This window comes from Alexandromys fortis, unplaced genomic scaffold, assembly GCF_014885135.2.
Source record: "Alexandromys fortis isolate MF-2015 unplaced genomic scaffold, M_Fortis_MF-2015_v1.1 scaffold_170, whole genome shotgun sequence".
Classification (NCBI taxonomy): Eukaryota; Metazoa; Chordata; class Mammalia; order Rodentia; family Cricetidae; genus Alexandromys; species Alexandromys fortis.
This window is the reverse complement of record NW_026068084.1, coordinates 259,849-276,590: the sequence shown is the minus strand read 5'-3', so window position 1 is coordinate 276,590 and position 16,742 is coordinate 259,849. Positions and strand designations below refer to the sequence as shown.

Sequence of the window (16,742 nt, the reverse complement as noted above, 5' to 3'; positions counted from 1 at the left end):
CTACTCCTATTATCCCCATCTTACCCTACCCAACTGCCTCATCCACTCTTCAGAATGGGTAAGATTTACCATGAGGAGTAATCAAAGTCTGGCATATGAAGTTGAAGCAGGACCTAGACCCACCCCCCTTTATTATGCTGAGCAAGTTATCCCTCCAGAGAGAATGGGCTCCAAAAAGCAAGTTATTGCACTAGGAATTAAATTCTAGTGCCATTTCCAGTGGCCCCAAAGAGTGCCGAAGCCATAAAACTGTCACCCACATTCAGAGTGCCTAGTCTTGTCCTATGCAGTTCCCACAGCTGTCAGTACAGGGTCAGTGAGCTCCCACCAGCCTGGGTCAGCTGTCTCTTTGGGTTTCCCCATCATGATCTTCACCCCTTTGCTCCTGTAATACCTCCTCTTTCTCTTCGACTGGATTCTGGGAGCTTGACACAGTGTTTAGCTGAGGGTCTCTGCTTCCATCAGTTACTGGAGGAAGTTTCTATGATTACAATCAGGGTGGTCATCAATCTCATTACTAGGAAAGGCCAGTTCAGGCACCCTCTCTACTATGATTGGAATCTTAGCTGAGGTCATCCTTGTGGATTCCTGCATATTTCACTAGCACCAGGTGTCCTCCTAACCCCATATCAACTCCCACTATCAAGGTATCTTTTTCCTTGCTCTTCCTTTCTGTTACTTCACCAACTCTACTATCCCATTACCACTCCCTAATGTTTTCTTCTTCCAGATCACCCATCCTACTCCTAAGTGCTCCCAATTTACTTAGGAAATCTTATCAATTTCCTTGCATCCAAGCAAGTCTCTCAAGTCTCTTTTTACCTAACTTATCAGCTTTGTGGATGGTAGCCTAGTTATCTTTTCATGTGTAATATCCATTTATGAGTCAGTACATACCATGTTTGTCTTTCTGGGTCTGGTTACCTTAGTCAACATAGTATTTTCTAGTCTATCCATTTGTCTGCAAATTTATAATTTGTCATTTTTTTTACTGCTGAATAATACTCCATTTTGAAAATGTATCCCATTTTGTTTATCCATTGAGGGGTATCTAGGTTGTTTCCAGGTTCTGACTTTTAAGAATGATGCTACTATGAACTTATTTGAGCAAATGTTCTTGTGATATGAATGTGCATTATTTGGGTATATGCCCAAAAGTGGTAATCTGGGTCTTGAAGTAGATTAACTCCCAATTTTCTGGGAAGCCACTGTACTGATTTCCAAAGTTTGCGCTCTGACGGCAATGGATGAGTGTTCCTCTTACTCCAAATTCTCTCCAACATAAACTGTCATCTGTTTTTCTTTTAGTAATTCTGACAGGTGTAAGAAACTATCTCAGAGTCATTTTGATTTCCATTTCCCTGATGACTAAAAATGCTGAACAATTGTTTAAGTGTATTTTAGCCATTTGGGCTCCTTCTGTTGTGAATTCTCTGTTTAGGTCTGTACACCACTTTTTAAATTGGGTTGTTTGGTGTTTTGATGTCTAGTTTCTTGAGTTCTTTATATATTTTGAAAATCTGTCAGATGTGGGATTTCCATTCTGTAGTGTGCCATTTTATCTTATTTACCACATTCTTCGTCTAACAGAAGCTTCTCAGTTTCAGGAGGCCCCATTTATTAATTTTTGCTTTCAGTGTCTGTGACACTAATATGATATTTAGGAGGTGGACTTTTGTGCTACTGCCTTCAGGGCTACATTCAAATTTCCCTTCTACCAGGTTCATTGTACCTGGATTGATGTTGAGGTCTTTGATCCACTTAGACTTGTGTTTTGTGCATGGTGACAGACAGACATGGATCTCTTTGCATTCTTCTACATATTGACATACAGTAATCCCAGCACCATTTGTTGAAGATGCTTTCTTTTCTCCATTGTACAGTTTTAGCTTCTTTTTTTTCAGCTGCTGTTTATTGACACTCAGGCGGGCACTATAGCAACAGGCTTGGAGATGCTGCCCAGTAGAATGGGAGGTGGAGGGTGTGACCACAGTGACAGCTGGGAAGTGTGTAAGGAACAGTGGGGGAGGCCAAAGCTGTTGGTGAAGCAAGTCCGGCCCCGGGCCAGATTTTATCTACACAGGAACCTGGGCCCCATGCCTTAAGCCCCTACTCTTGCTGTCTCCTGACTCCAGGCCAGGGCTGGGAGTTCTCTGGGCAACTTTCTACAGGAGCAAAGGACACAGAGATGTTGCTGCCCCTTTGTGATAAAGCCAGAGGAGAGGGTTTCCAATTTTGAATTCCTCTGTCACCCCTGGCTTGGGTAGGGCCATATGATAGACAGACAGCTGGGCTCTATTCCATGTTTCAGTAACAGTAATTTTCCCGGGTGTACCAACCCACCAGCACCACACTCTGGCCCAGAGTGAGCACTACAAGCATTGCTGACCTAATGGATGGGATGGGGAAGGGGATGGGACAGGGGCTAGAAGAGGGGCTCCAGGGGGCCATTAAGGCACAGGCACTACACGCATGGTGTTGGTGAAGCCAGAGCCAGGGCGCCACCCAGTCAGCACAATGACCACATCTCCCTTCTTGAAGAAGCCTCGGGTCTTGCCAACATTCATGGCCAAATTCACACGGAGGTCTACATCCTCAGCCCAGGCATTCTGTACTGCATCCTTACACAGCACAGGGAAGATGCCACGGTACAAATGGGCCTGGCTAGCTTTCTGGGGATCGCGCGTCACAGCAATGAAGGAAGCAAGCAAGCGGACAGTACTTGGCCACCTGGTGAGCACTCCTGCCAGACTTGGTGAGCACAATAATGGCCCCACTGCGGCACTTGAAAGAGGCCTCCACAGCACCCACGGCAGCAACTTCTGTGGGGTCGCTGGTAATAGGTGCCAGACGGCGGAGTTCCTGGAATAACTGCGGCCTCTGCCTCATGGGCAATCAGGTGCTGCATGCGAACGGCCTCCAGAGGGTAGTCCCCTTTGGCTGTCTCTCCTGACAGTCATGATGCAGTCTGTTCCATCTAGGACCTCATTGGCCACATCACTGCCCTCAGCACGGGTGGAGCGGGTCTTCTTGGTCATGTTCTCCAGCATCTGTGTGGCACAGATGACAGGGTTCCCAGCTCGGTTGCACCGTCCAGTCATCTTCTGAGCCAGGAAGACCTTCTCTGCAGGAATCTCAATGCCCAAGTCACCACGAGTCACCATGATCCCATCACTGGCCTCCAAAATCTCATCAAACCTGAGGACACCTTCGTGGTTCTCAATTTTGCTGATGATCTTGATGTTCTTGCCCTTCTCTCCCAGGACCTTCCTAACCTTGTGCACATCAGCTGCCTTGCGGATGAAAGACGCAAAAACCATGTTTACATCCAGCTCCACCCCAAACTTCAGGTCCTGGATGTCCTTTTCTGACACAGCAGAAAGGTCTACAGTGGCTCCAGGGAGGTTCATCCCCTTCTTGCTGCCCAAGGAACCACCATTCTCCACCTCTGTCACCAGGAAGTCAATGCCTTTCATCTGCAGTGAAATGAGCCCATCATCTATGTAGATCTTGCTGCCCATTCCACCACCTTACAGATGTTCTTATAGTCCAGCCACAGGGTGTTCTTGTCACACTTCTCCATGTAGGCATTGTCCAGGGTGATCTTCAGGTTGGCTCCCTTCTTTAGTTCCACTTCTGCAGTGCCTTTGATGAGTCCAGTCCGGATCTCAGGCCCCTTTGTGTCCAGAGCCACAGCAACAGGTGGGTAAAGAATGGGATCAGAGGCGAAGCTTTCTGTGGCCGCACAGACGTTCTTGATAGTTTCTGCATGGTACTCATGAGTTCCATGAGAGAAATTGAGAGGAGCCACATTCATTCCCGATTTGATCATCTCCTTCAGCATCGCCACAGACCGGGAAGCAGGATCAATGGTACAAATGATGCCAGTGTTGTGGGCCATAATGGGTGTGGAATCAATGTCCAGGCGGCACGTATGCTCCAAAAAGGTGTCAGCCATGGCTACATGAAGCTGCTGGGTTTGAATGAAGGCAGTCCCTGCTTCGCTGTGTGGTTTTGGCCTGGTTCCTGAGGTCCTGGGGCGTACTCCGGATCCTGCAGTGATACCCAAGTCGGACGACTGAAGGGTCAGGATGAGTCTCTGCTATGCACCAGTTTTAGCTTCTTTGAAAAATTTCTGGTGTTCATCAGTTTGTGGATTAATGTCCAGGTCTTTGAATTGATTCCATGTATCTGTTTTTACGCCAACACCAAGCTGCTTTTATTACTACTGCTCTAAATTAAAGTTTGAAGTAAGAAATGGTGTTGCATCTAGATATTTTTTTTATTGTACTGAATTCCTTTTGCTGTCCTGGAGTTTTTTTCCATTCAAAGGTAAGTAACCTCTTTTGAGGTCTGTGAAGAATTGTGATGGTATATTGATGGGATTGTATTGAGTCTGTTGGTTGCTTTTGGCAAGATTGTCATTTTTACTATGTTGCTCCTACTCATGCAGGAGCATGGGAGATCTTTTCATTTTTCTGATATCTTCATCACCTTCTTTCTTCAGAGACTTAAAGAACTTGTTGTATAGGTCTTTCAGCTGTTTAGTTAGTTACCCCAAGACATTTTATGTTATTTGTGGCTATTGTAAAGGGTGATATTTCCCTAATTTTTTTAGCCCATTTATGATTTGTGTATAGGAGAGCTACTGGTTTAGTTTTGAGTCAATATTATGTCCCTCAATATTGATGAAGGTTTTATCGGCTGTAGGAGTTCCCTGGTAGAATTTTGGGGTCACTTGTGTATACATACTATCATATCATCCACAGATAGCAAAAGTTCAACTTCTTTCCCAATTTGTCTCCCCTTGACCTTCTTTTGTTTTCTTAATGTTTTACCTATACCTTCAAGTACTATATTCAATAGATATGGAGAAAGTGGACAGCCTTGTCTTTTTTTCTGATTTTAGTGTAACTGCTTTAACTTTCTCTCCTATTATTTACCTTGATGTTGGCTTTCAGCTTGGTGTAAATTACCTTTATTATGTGTATGTATGTACCTGTTTCTCTTAGCTCTCTAAGACCTTTATCATGAAGGAGTGTTGGATTTTTTCAAAAGTTTTTTCAGCATATATTTAGATGATTATGTGTTTTTTCTTTTGGTTTGCTTATTTTGTGGATTACACTGACAGATTTTCATATGTTGAACCATTTCTATGTCTATGGAATGAAGCCCACTTGATCATGTTGGGTGATTTTTTTGATGTGTTCTTGGATTTGTATTGACAATATTGTATTGAGTATTTCGCATGAATGTTCATGAGGCAAATTGGTTTTTAATTCTCTTTCTATGTTGATTTTTGTATGGTTTGCCTATCAGGGTGACAATAGCCTTGTAGAGCTTGTCAGTCTTTCATCTGTTTCTATTGTCTGAAACAATTTGAAGAGTAAAGAAATTAGTTCTTCTTTGTAATTCTGATTGAATTCTGTGCTAAAACCTTCTGGCCCTGGATTTATTTCTGGTTGCGAGACTTTTCATGACTGCTTCCTTTTCCTTAGGGGTTATAGGTCTATTTAAGTCATTTATCTGATCTTGATTTAATTTTGATAAGTCATATCTATTCATAAAAATTTCCATTTCTTTCAGGTTTCCCAATGTTGTGGAGTAAAGATTTTTGTAGTATGACCTAATGATTCTCTGGCTTTCTTCAGTATCCATTGTTATGTTCCCCTTTCCATTTCTGATTTTGTTAATTTAGAAATTCTGTCTCTGCCTTTTGATTAGTTTGGATAAAGGTTTGCTTATCTTACTGACTTTATAAAGGAACCAACTTTTTTTGTTTTATTGATTCTTTGTATTGTTCTCTTTGTTTCTGTTGTATTGATTATAGTCTATAGTTTGATTATTTCCTGTCATCTGCTCCTCCTGAGTATGGTTGCTTCTTATTTCTAGAGTTTTCAGGTATGCTGTTATGTTGCTAGTTTACAAATGTGGGTTCCCTTGTATTTGAAACACATACACTTAGTGCTATGAACTTTCTTCTTAGCACTGTCTTTATAGTGTCTCATAAGTTTGTGTATGTTGTGTGTATGTTAATATTCATTGTACTAGAGAAATCTTTAATTAATTTATTTATTTTTTACTTGACACAGTGATTATTCACTTGTGTGTTTCCATGAGTTTGTAGTCTCTCTGCATGTTGTATTATTGTGGAATTCTATCTTTAAGCCATGGTGATCCAATAACATACAGTGGATTATTCCAAATTTTGTATCTGTTGAGATTTTCTTTGTGACCAAGTATGTGGTCAGTTTTAGAGAAGGTTCCAAAACATGCTGAAAAGAAGGTGCATTCTTTTGTGTTTGGGTGAAATGTTCTATATTTGTCTGGTAAGTCCATTTGCGTTATAAAGCTGTTAGTTCCCTTATATGTCTGCTAAGAATCTTTCTAACAGACCTATCTGATGGGGAGAGTGGGTTTTGAAGTGTTTCACTATCATTGCATTTGGTTTAATGTGTGCTTTAAGCTTTAGGAATGTTTCTTTTACAAATGTGGATGCCTTGTAGTTGGAAAATAAATTTTCAGAATTGATACTTCATATTGATGGATTTTCCTGTGATAAATATGAATATAAATAGGTAATATCCTTCCCTATCTCTTTTGACTAATTTTAGTTTAATGTCTAGTTTGTTAGATATCAGAATATCTATATCATCTTGGTTTTTTTTTTTAGGTTTATTTGCTTGGAAAATCTTTTCCCAACCCTATACTGTAAGGTAATGTCTGTCTTTTAAATTGAGGTATGTTTTTGCATGCTGTAGAAGGATGGGTCCTGTTTTTGTATCTATTCTGTTAGCGTGTATCTTTTATAGGTGAGTTGTGTCCATTGATACTAGGAAATATTAAGATCAGTGATTTGTAATTCCTGTTTTTTATGGTTTTGTTGGTGGTGATGGTAGTGTGGTTGTGTTTCTCTTCTTTGGGGTTCTTCTGGTGTGATATTATCTTTTGCTTGTGATTTCATTGGTGTAACCAACTTATTTTGGTTGGAGTTTTCCATGTAATACTTTATGTTCAGCCATATTTATGATCAGGTATTGTTTAAATCTGGTATTTTTGTAGAATATTTTGTTTTCTTTGCCTCTGCTGATTAAAAGACACACTGGGTATAGTAGTCTCGGATAGCACAAACATCTGTCTTGGACTTCGTTGACTTCAGAAACTCCATTAAGAAGTAGGACAGGTCTATCTTAATGTTCCCTGACCTTCTTTTGCAGCTCTTAATATACTTTTGTTATTTTGTATTTTTGTTTTGATTATTATATATTGAGGGTATTGTCTTTTGCCTATTTAGTATTATGTAAGCTTCTTGTTCCTACATTAGCATGTCCTTTTTTATCTTAACAAAGTTTTATGCTATGATTCTGTTGAACAAAGTTTTTGTGTCTTTGAGCTAGAGGTCCTCTGCTTCTTATCCCTTATTTTTCTTAGGTTTGATCTTTTCAAGAATTCCCAGATTCCCTAGATTTTTGTTAAAAATTTGTTGGAATTGACATTTTCTTTGACTGATAAAACTATTTCCTCTATAATATCTTCAATATCTGATATTCTCACTTCTATATTTTATATTCTGTTGGTTGTGCTTGCATACGTGGTTCCTGTTCTTTTATTTGCTCTTAAATATTATAAAGATTTGTCACACATAGTGGTTTAATCAAGTGCTGATTGGCCAGTAGCCAGGCACCAAGTATAGGCTAGGTGACCAGACTTGGATAATTCTGAGAAGAGGAAAGGCAGAGAGTCAGTCACCAGCCAAATGCGAAGGAAGCGAAATTAGAATGCCTTACTGAGAAAGGTACCAAGGCATGTGACTAGACATAGATAAGATTTATGTGTTAATTTAAGTTGTATGATCTAGTTAGTAATAAGACAGAGCTAATAGGCCAAATAGTTTATAATTAATATAAGCCTCTGTGTGTTTCTTTGGAACTGAACTGTTGTGAGACCAGGCAGGACAGAATTTTCCATCTACAAATGGCTCCCAATGTTCATCAATTACATTCACATAAATCCCAAGAGAACTTGGAAAGGCATACTAGACACAAAAATACTGAGTTTAGCACACCTTATTGATAGCAGCATATTACCAGGCGGGTTTAGTTTGGTAGAGTCATGCAGAGATGTGGCTCCTTTAAGAGAGGCTTCCTGACTCAGTGTTCTTTTAAGAGGCCCTGTTACTAAGCAATTAAATTGTGTTTATGAACTACTGGCAGAATGCTTCTTGGTGGTGTCATGGACCTAGAAAACCTCAGAGTTGTGACAATAAATAAAGCAGGTAGCTCCTGCTAGTACCATTGCTGTGAATATAGACTCTCAGGATGTCAAAAACAGGGCAGATTCAGCTGGCAAAACTGCCGTTTTCATTTTAGCCTTGCTGTTTAGCAGACTAAAGACTTGTGGTCAAAAAATAGTTAGAGATATACAATAAAGACCGATTGATAAAATAAAAACCTCTAAACAGTTAACAGTGTGTTTAGAAATATACATAGCCTTGGGAGATTAATAAAAATGGGTACAGAAATGCCTTAAAAAAGACATAGATTAAGGAAGAAAGACGCATAAAGATGGAAAATGGCCAGAGTATGGATACTGAATTTTATTGCATGTTATTTGAATTATTCGATGGCTGAAGAGGGAGCAACAGCTGCTAAAAGATGTTTAATTATAAATACTGCTGGATTAAACCAATCTATTTATTTTAAAAATAACTTGACTTCAAAATTTAAGCCAAAAGATATGTTACTTTGGAAAAGAGGTTTTATATTTGTAGGAAATGAGAGGCTCTGTATTTATTCTGGATTAAGAAACATCAGGTTTGATCTAGGAAGACCTGCTGAATAATCTCCAATAGGAGCACATGGCCAAGATAACTCAACATCTAAATTTCCTCCAAGTTCTACATCCAGAACAGCTTCAAGGTTCCTAGTTGAGGTGATCCTCACAGAATACTGCAGTCATAATTTGACAATAATCTTACATTTTCCCAGGGTTCTCCAAAGATTTCTAGCATCCCCAATCAGCAGGAAGTAGTCAAGAAAACTATGCACACATTCCAAAGTAGATTATGTGTGTTTGTCTTTGTTTAGCTTATTGGTTATATGTTGCTATGGATAATGATCAGGAGAAAAAATAAACAAATGAGATTAGATTCAGAATTCTTGTTTTCTAAAGAAAGAAAGGGGAAATGCTTTGGGATATTCCTCACATATACTAATGATTTGTCATTCTTACTGGTTTGATAAAGCACTAAAAGGCCAGTAGTCAGGCAGGAACAACAAGACTAGAAGAATTCTGAGAAGATGAAAGACAGTCAGTCAATAACAAGATATAATGGAAGCAAACTGAAAATGCCTTACTGAGAAAAGGTACCAAGCCATGTGGCTAAATATAGATATGAATTATGGGTTAATTTAAGTTGTAATAGCTAAAAAATAACAAGCCTGATCTTATAGGGCAAACGGTTTATAAATAATATAAACCTCTGTGGTTCTTTGGAACCACAGAACCAGGCAAAACAGAAAGTTGCTTCTACATTTGTGGTCTCTTAGTGTATGAAAAACATCTCTACATGACTTCTTGGACTTCGGAGTCTCCATTTAGAAGCCAGGCATAATTCTGATAGTCTGCCTTTTTATTTTCAGCTCTTAATATTCTTGCTTTATTCTTTATTTCATATGTGTAGTGTTTCAATTAATATGTGTTGAGGGTATTTGTTTTGGTTCAGAGTATTTGGTGTTATGCAATACTATGTTCCTTCACAGATATGACTTTTTAGGTTGGGAATATTTTCCTTGATGGTTTTGTTGAATATATTTTCTGTGACTTTGAACTAGATAGAGGTCTGCTTTTCCTATTGTTTTTATTTTTAGGTTTGGTCTTTTCATAGTCTTCTAGATATTCTGGGTGTTTTGTATTAAGAATTTGTAAGATTTGATGTTTTCTTACTGATAAATCTATCTCTTGTATTCTGTTGGTTAAGTTTGCACCTGTGGTTCCTGACCTTTTACCCCAATTTTCCATTTCCAGAATTCATTCAGTTTGTGTTTCCATTATTGCTCCTATTTTAATTATGGAGTGTTGAACTGTTTCTTTCACCCTTTTGGATTGTTTTTTCTTGGTTTTCCTGACTTTCTTTAAGGGATTATTAATTTCTTCCATTTTTGTTTGTTTCTGCCATTTCTATAAAGGAATTTTTCATTTTCTTTTAAAGTGTCTCTGTCATCTTTATAACGTACCCAGATTGTTAATTGTAGATACCTATGTTGAGTCTTCCTACAATGGGTAAAATGAAGGTTGTGCCTCTGGGTATCCTCTGATACCACTGGTGCTGGTGCTGAGGTTGACTGTCTATAGTAGGCTTGCCTGCTGACAGGCTGTTGGGGCTCTTTCTCCAATTGGTGTAGGCAGGGAATGTTCCTCCACTGTCCTCTGATATGACTGAGGATAGGGGTGGAATAACCTCATCCTTTAATTGGTGCAGTTTGTGTTTGTGACTCTCCAAGGTGCTCTGATTTTATTTTTCCTCCATTCAGTGTAAGTGGGGGGGGGGGGTTATGATTCCATGGCCTTGTGATGCAGCTTCAGATAGTGGTACAGTGACTTGGCCACAGGAGATTTTTCTGTTGATGAGCTACTATTTTAAGTTGGGTGAGGGAGGGTCAGAGGAAGTCCGCATGACTTAGGCACTAAAGAGCTAGGCTGTCCAGGCAGGAGAGTAAGTCTGTCCAGCCAGAACAACAGCCACTTCCCTCTTCCTCCCATCAGTGCAGATGTTGGCTGTGTTTCTCGGGCTCTCTGATGTAGCTGTAGGTGGTGGAGGAGTGGCCTGGACTCAGGAGATTTGCCTGCTGACTCACTACTTATGATTGTATATCAGAAGTCAATCACTTAACCCTGTGCAATATGCAAAGCTGAAAATGCAGAGAACCAAAAACATTCTCTAATGTAGAACTTTAAGACAATTCAGTCCCTGGGAAGAGGCAAAGTGACCCTCAGAAGTTTCCCTTTACCTCATCTGATCTGGCAACCACGCTCAAGCCAATTATTGGTAATAGCCTTTTTGAATAAGCCAATTATAATAGTTAAAGAACAACCCCTAGACACCCCTTCCTTCTGTGTTTTTTCCCTTTAAAAATAGCCTGTACCAGACATTCAGGGTCTTCTAGCCTCCTGACTGCTGGAAGACCCTTTCATGACAGAATTAATAAAACCCTCATGCTTTTAAATCAGCTGTGATGAGAGATGGTTTCTTGGGGCGACTCCTCACCCTCGGTGACTGGACACTAGGGTCCAACACTAAGTTGTAACATTGTGCTCCCTGTTTGTAAAGAAACCAACCAAACAATCAGTGTAACACACTAACTCAAAAACCCAGTGAATAATTCTATCACTTAAAAAGTCATTCATATTAAAATAGATTGGGAAGATAAAGTGGGATTTTATAATTATAAAAAAGTTTTCAAGATAGTTCTGGAAAGATGGCTTAGGGGGTAAAATATTTGTCCTGAAGTTGTAAGGGCCTGATTCAAAATCCCTATTACCAACATTGATGCTATTTTGTGATCTGCCTGGAATTTCAGCACGTGGGATTACTTGGAAAAAGAAGAATAGCTAAACTAGTTTAAAAGGTGTGTCTTGTTTAACTGAAACCAACAGGGTGGGGAAATCTAAGAATAGGTGTGACCAGAGGATTAGAGATAAGAGCAAGGTCAACAGTCAAGAACAGTCTTGTGCAGAGCTGACTCAAAGGGGTGATGCTTACAGGACACTTCAGATGCAAGATCCAAGTACAGGAAACCACAGTTCTCTCTGCTCTATTTATCAGCCTTCCTCAAGCACCAATTTCATTGCGATCTCCAGGCTACAGAAGTCTTTCATGGAGCTGGCTGACTAAGTGGATACTGCACCACAGACCAGCTTGCCACCTCCCATATGAAAAATGGAAAATAGGTAAGAGGTTTTTTGAAACCTTTCTCCCAAAGATTTTATCTCTTTTTCTTAGTCTGTGACCATTTAACTACACCTTGAGGTGGAGAATCCAAAAAGCCTAGGTGTTTCTTAAGAATCAGAGTTACAAATGCTACTCTTTAGCATCGTGCGTTAGCAGACATGACTTCAGGAGATTGGACTCCTATGAGTTAAGGAAGTGCCCACTTCTTTAATTTCTCCCCATTCTTCTCTCATCCCAACTATGCAAATATTCTGTTATTGTGAGAATTATGCCACATTCCTCCTGGCAAGCCATATACTTACAGGCACCCTCTATATAAGCCAAGTTCTCTCAGGAACTCAGCCACCTGTGTTTCTGGAAATAGGAAATTTCATTTTTTTGTGTGGAAATGCAGCTCTGAAGAAAACAGATGGTCTAAAACTGAGTTACTTAAAAGAACATAATTAAGTATAGTTTATCGATAATTTACACATTTATGGAAAATTAAACATGATGTTAAACCCAACTCCAACCCAAGAACACATGGAGTATGTAGATGTACCAAGAGTAATAATCATCTGAACCAAGTGTTGGGTTCTACTGTGGATGCAGGTGTAGTTGTGCTAATTCAGATATATAACTAATTTACTAATGTTTTATATGATAATTTGAATTCTGTGTACAATGTACTCTTACTACCCTCCCCTCCCCTCTCTTCTTTTTTAACTTCCTTCTTTTTCCCTACTAGACCCTTTCCCATATTGATCACTTTTGGTCATGTCTATAATACAGCAAAAGACAAGAGATATGTACTTAATGTTTCATACCTGGAAGGGTGAGCAGTTTGATTGGAAACTGATTGCTCTCAGGACATTAAATACAATGTTCCGTGGTCTAGTTTTAGATATTTTCACATAAGTGTGCTATTTCTATGACAGATTTAGTTTTTCAAGTAAAATAGCACATGCCCATTCAGCTCTGACCATCAGCATTCTTCATATGCCATCTGCCCTTGACACTTGTCACTACAGTTTGTTGTGTATGGGTTCACTTCTTATCCTGTTCATTTGGAACTCTTCCTCTGTTTGAATGTCTGTAACCTTCCAGACGTCAAGTAAAACCATCATTCTAGTTCACAGAATTAGTTTTCTGTGCTTTAGTCTGTTTCTCAGACCTATGCTTTGCATGAAGAATTCATATGTTTGGTCTATAAAGTGAGTCTCACATTCCTCATAGTTTTCTTTTTTGTGCTTTACAATTTCCCACATTCTGGGCATTTCTGGACTCACTATGTATCTCAGACTGTCCTAAAAGTCATAGAATTCTTTTCTTTTGTTCCTAGAATACTGGTATTCCACAAATAAGGTAACATGGTTGGTAGAAAAGTTTCTATTACCCTCCATGTAAAGACCATCTTTGGTCCCAAGCCGTGTAGAAGAACCTATGTGTCACAATACCCTCTACTTAGCACAGTTTCCACTTCTTTCTTTCTCTCCTTTCCCACATATTATAATTTTAACTCATGAAAAATGGTAGAAATTCAGTTCATTTCATAATTCTATGCCTAATTCTTACAGGCCAGACGTTCTCAGCCTTCCTAACGATACTACACTTTAATACAGTTCCTCATGTTGGAGTGACCCTCCAAACATGACATTGTTGGGGTTCCTACTTTATAGCTGTAAGTTTTCTACTATTATTAACTGTAATTTAAACATATGATTTGAAGAATCTATTTTCCAATTTATTTTTTGAAAAGCTATCTTTTCTCATTTTACACGCCAAACCCATTTCCCCCTTCCACTCCTCCTCCTCCTGCTATCTCCACCTTCTCCCAGCCCCATTCACCCCTTAGAGAGAAGAAGGCTTAACATTGGGGAGTGAACAATATCTGGGACATTTTTTTGAAGCAGGAACAAAGCCTTCCCCATTATATCTAGGCTGAGCAAGGTATCCCTCTAGAGAGAATCAGTTACAAAAAGTCAGAACAAGAATCAGGAATAAATCCTGGTCTCACTTACAGTGGTCCAACAGTGGGTCACATCCATACCAGTGCCATGCTCATTCAGAAGGCCTAGTTTGGTCCTGTGCTGTTTCACTTATTGTGAGGCCAGAGCTGGAATGCATTCATTAGCTCAGGTGAGCTGTCTGAGTGGGTATTCCTGTCAGGATCTTGACCTCTTTGTTCATATTCTCACTTGAACAATTTTTTTTGACTGGACTTTGGGAGCTCAGCCCAATGATCCACTGTGGTTCTCTGCATTTGCTTCCATCACTTGCTAGATGTAGGTTCTATGATGACATGAAGATAGTTAATCTGACTACAGGGTACAGATAGTTCAGGCACCCTCTCTATTATCGTTTAATATCTTAGCTGGGGTCATCCTTGTGGATTTCTGGGAATTTCTCTATTGCTAGGTTTTTTCCTAGCCTCATAATGGTTCCCTCAATTAAGATGTCTCTTTTCCTGTTACCATCACTTTTCCTTTTTCCATGTTGACAATCCTCTTTCCTCTAGATCTCTATTTCTCCTTTCCTCTTTCACTTCTATCTTCCTTTCTTTCCTACCCCCACACTCTCATTTTCTCAACAGATATTATTTATTTCCCCTTCCAAGGACAGATCTATGTATGTTTCTCTTAGGGTTATCCTTGTTTCTTAGGTTTCTGGGGTGGTGGCCTGCAGGCTACTTCTCCTTTGCTTTGTAGACCATATATTCCTGAGAGTGGGTACATACCATACTCATCTTTCTGGGTCTGGCTTACGTCACTCAGGATAGTTTCTTATAGTTCCAAACATTTGAAATGCAAATTTCAAGATGCCACTGTTTTTTATCACTGAGTAGTACTCCATCATGTAAATGTACAATATTTTCTTTATTCATTCTTTGGTTGACGGACACCTAGGTTGTTTCCAGGTCTAGCTATTACAAATAATGCTACTATAAACATAGTTGAACCAGTGTGCTTATAATATTATTGATCATCCTTTGGTATATCCCCAAGAGTAGTATTTCTCAGTCTTGCAGTATGTTGATTTACAATTTTTTAAGAAAACTCTATATTGATTTTCAAAGTGGTTGTACAAGTTTGTATTCTTACCAGCAATGGAAATGAGTTCCACTTACTCCACATTCTTTCCAGCATCAGAAATTATTTTTGCTTTTGATCTTAGCCATAGTGACAGGGGCAAGATGGTATCTCAGATTTGTTTTGCTTTGCATTTCCCTGATGGCTAAGATGTTGAACATATTCTTAAGGGTCTTTCAGCCATTTTCAGTTCTTCTGTTGAAAAGAACTGATCTCAGCGCCAGTTGAAGACAGCCACAGTTGGGCATTTGTCAGAGTGTGCCTTGCCCATAATAAGGCATAGATTATGCCGTTCTATAATGGACCTCAGTGCCTTCTACCATTGACCACACACACACGCATAGATCAATCATTGTTCCAGGACTCCCCATTGGGATGACAAGATTTCTCAGTCCATGCTTCCTCCTCTTTCTTTGACAGGCATTTTGTTCATTAAATCTTTTGTTCCCTGGGGAAAAAAAAAAAGAAAAAAGAAAAGAACTGTTCTCTGTGTCCCAGAAGGGCTGTTGACTGCTATTGATAAATCCCTTCATCAGCAGATGGGTCAAAGAAATGTAGCAACAATCTGCATTTCATTGGTCACTCAACATGATAGTGACCATATGAAATCCATTTATATTTTACAAAATTTCATATTTTAAAATTTTTTTATTGAGAAAAAGAGAAAAAAAAGTTTCCGCCTCCTCCCAGCCTCCCATTTTCCTCCCCCCCCCCCCACCTTTCTCCCCCCTCTCCCCACTGTTCTCCCCCTCCCTCTCCTATCCAAAGAGCAGTCAGGGTTCCCTGCTCTGTGGAAAGTCTAAGGTCCTCCCCCCTCCGTCCATGTCTAGGAAGGTGAACATCCGAACTGGCTAGGCTCCCACAAGCCAGAACATGAAGTAGGATCAAAACCCCATGCCATTGCCCTTGGCTTCTCATCAGCCGTCATTGTTCGCCAGGTTCAGAGAGTCCGGATTAAGACATGCTTTTTTCAGTCACAGTCCAGCTGGCTTTGGTGAGCTCCCAATAGATCAGCCCCACTGTCTCCATGCACCCCTTGTGGTCCTGACATCCTTGCTCGTGTTCTCCCTCCTTCTGCTCCTCATTGGGACCTTGGGAGCTTGTTCCGGTCCTCCAGTGTGGGTCTCTGTCTCTATCTCCATCCATCTCCAGATGAAGGTTCTATGGTGATATGCAAGATATTCGTCAGTATTGATATAGGATAGGGTCATTTCAGTTTCCCTATCCTCAGCTGCCCAAAGAACTAACCAGGGACATCGCCTTGGGCTCCTGAGAGCCACTCTAGGTTCAGGTCTCTTGCCAACACTAAGGTGGCTCCCTTAACTATAAGATTTGTGCTTCCCTGCTCCCCTATCCAACCTTCCTTTATCCCAATCATCCTGTTTCCCCAAGTTCCCCACATCCTCCCCTTCTCACTTTTCTCTCCCCATCTCCCCTTACCCCCATCCCACCCCACCCCCAAGATCCCAATTTTTTCCCAGGCAATTTTGCCTATTTCCCATAGCCAGGAGGATAACTATATGTTTTTCTTTGGGTTCACCTTCTTATTTAGCTTCTTTAGGATCACCAATTATAGATTCCGTGACCTTTATTTATGGCTAGAAACCAATTATGAGTGAATACATCCCATGTTCATCTTTTTGGGTCTGGGTTACCTCACTCAGGATAGTGTTTTCTATTTCCATCCATTTGCATGCAAAATTTGAGAAGTCATTGTTTTTTAC

At 40.0% G+C, this 16,742-nt stretch overlaps 1 protein-coding gene and 1 pseudogene across 1 annotated transcript in view; one reads left to right on the top strand and one right to left on the bottom strand.

Moving 5' to 3' along the window:
• Positions 1-2,450: 2,450 nt before the first annotated feature.
• On the bottom strand, positions 2,451-9,010 carry LOC126488575 (pyruvate kinase PKM-like; annotated as a pseudogene).
• A 2,750-nt stretch (positions 9,011-11,760) lies between these two features.
• The window catches only part of LOC126488560 (mas-related G-protein coupled receptor member B2-like), a 36,863-nt gene continuing 31,881 nt past the window's right edge, over positions 11,761-16,742 (top strand). The window contains exon 1 of the mRNA XM_050122106.1: positions 11,761-11,949. Coding sequence (XP_049978063.1) covers positions 11,939-11,949 — 11 coding nt within the window. The 5' untranslated portion in view covers positions 11,761-11,938. The remainder of the gene's footprint in view (positions 11,950-16,742) is intronic.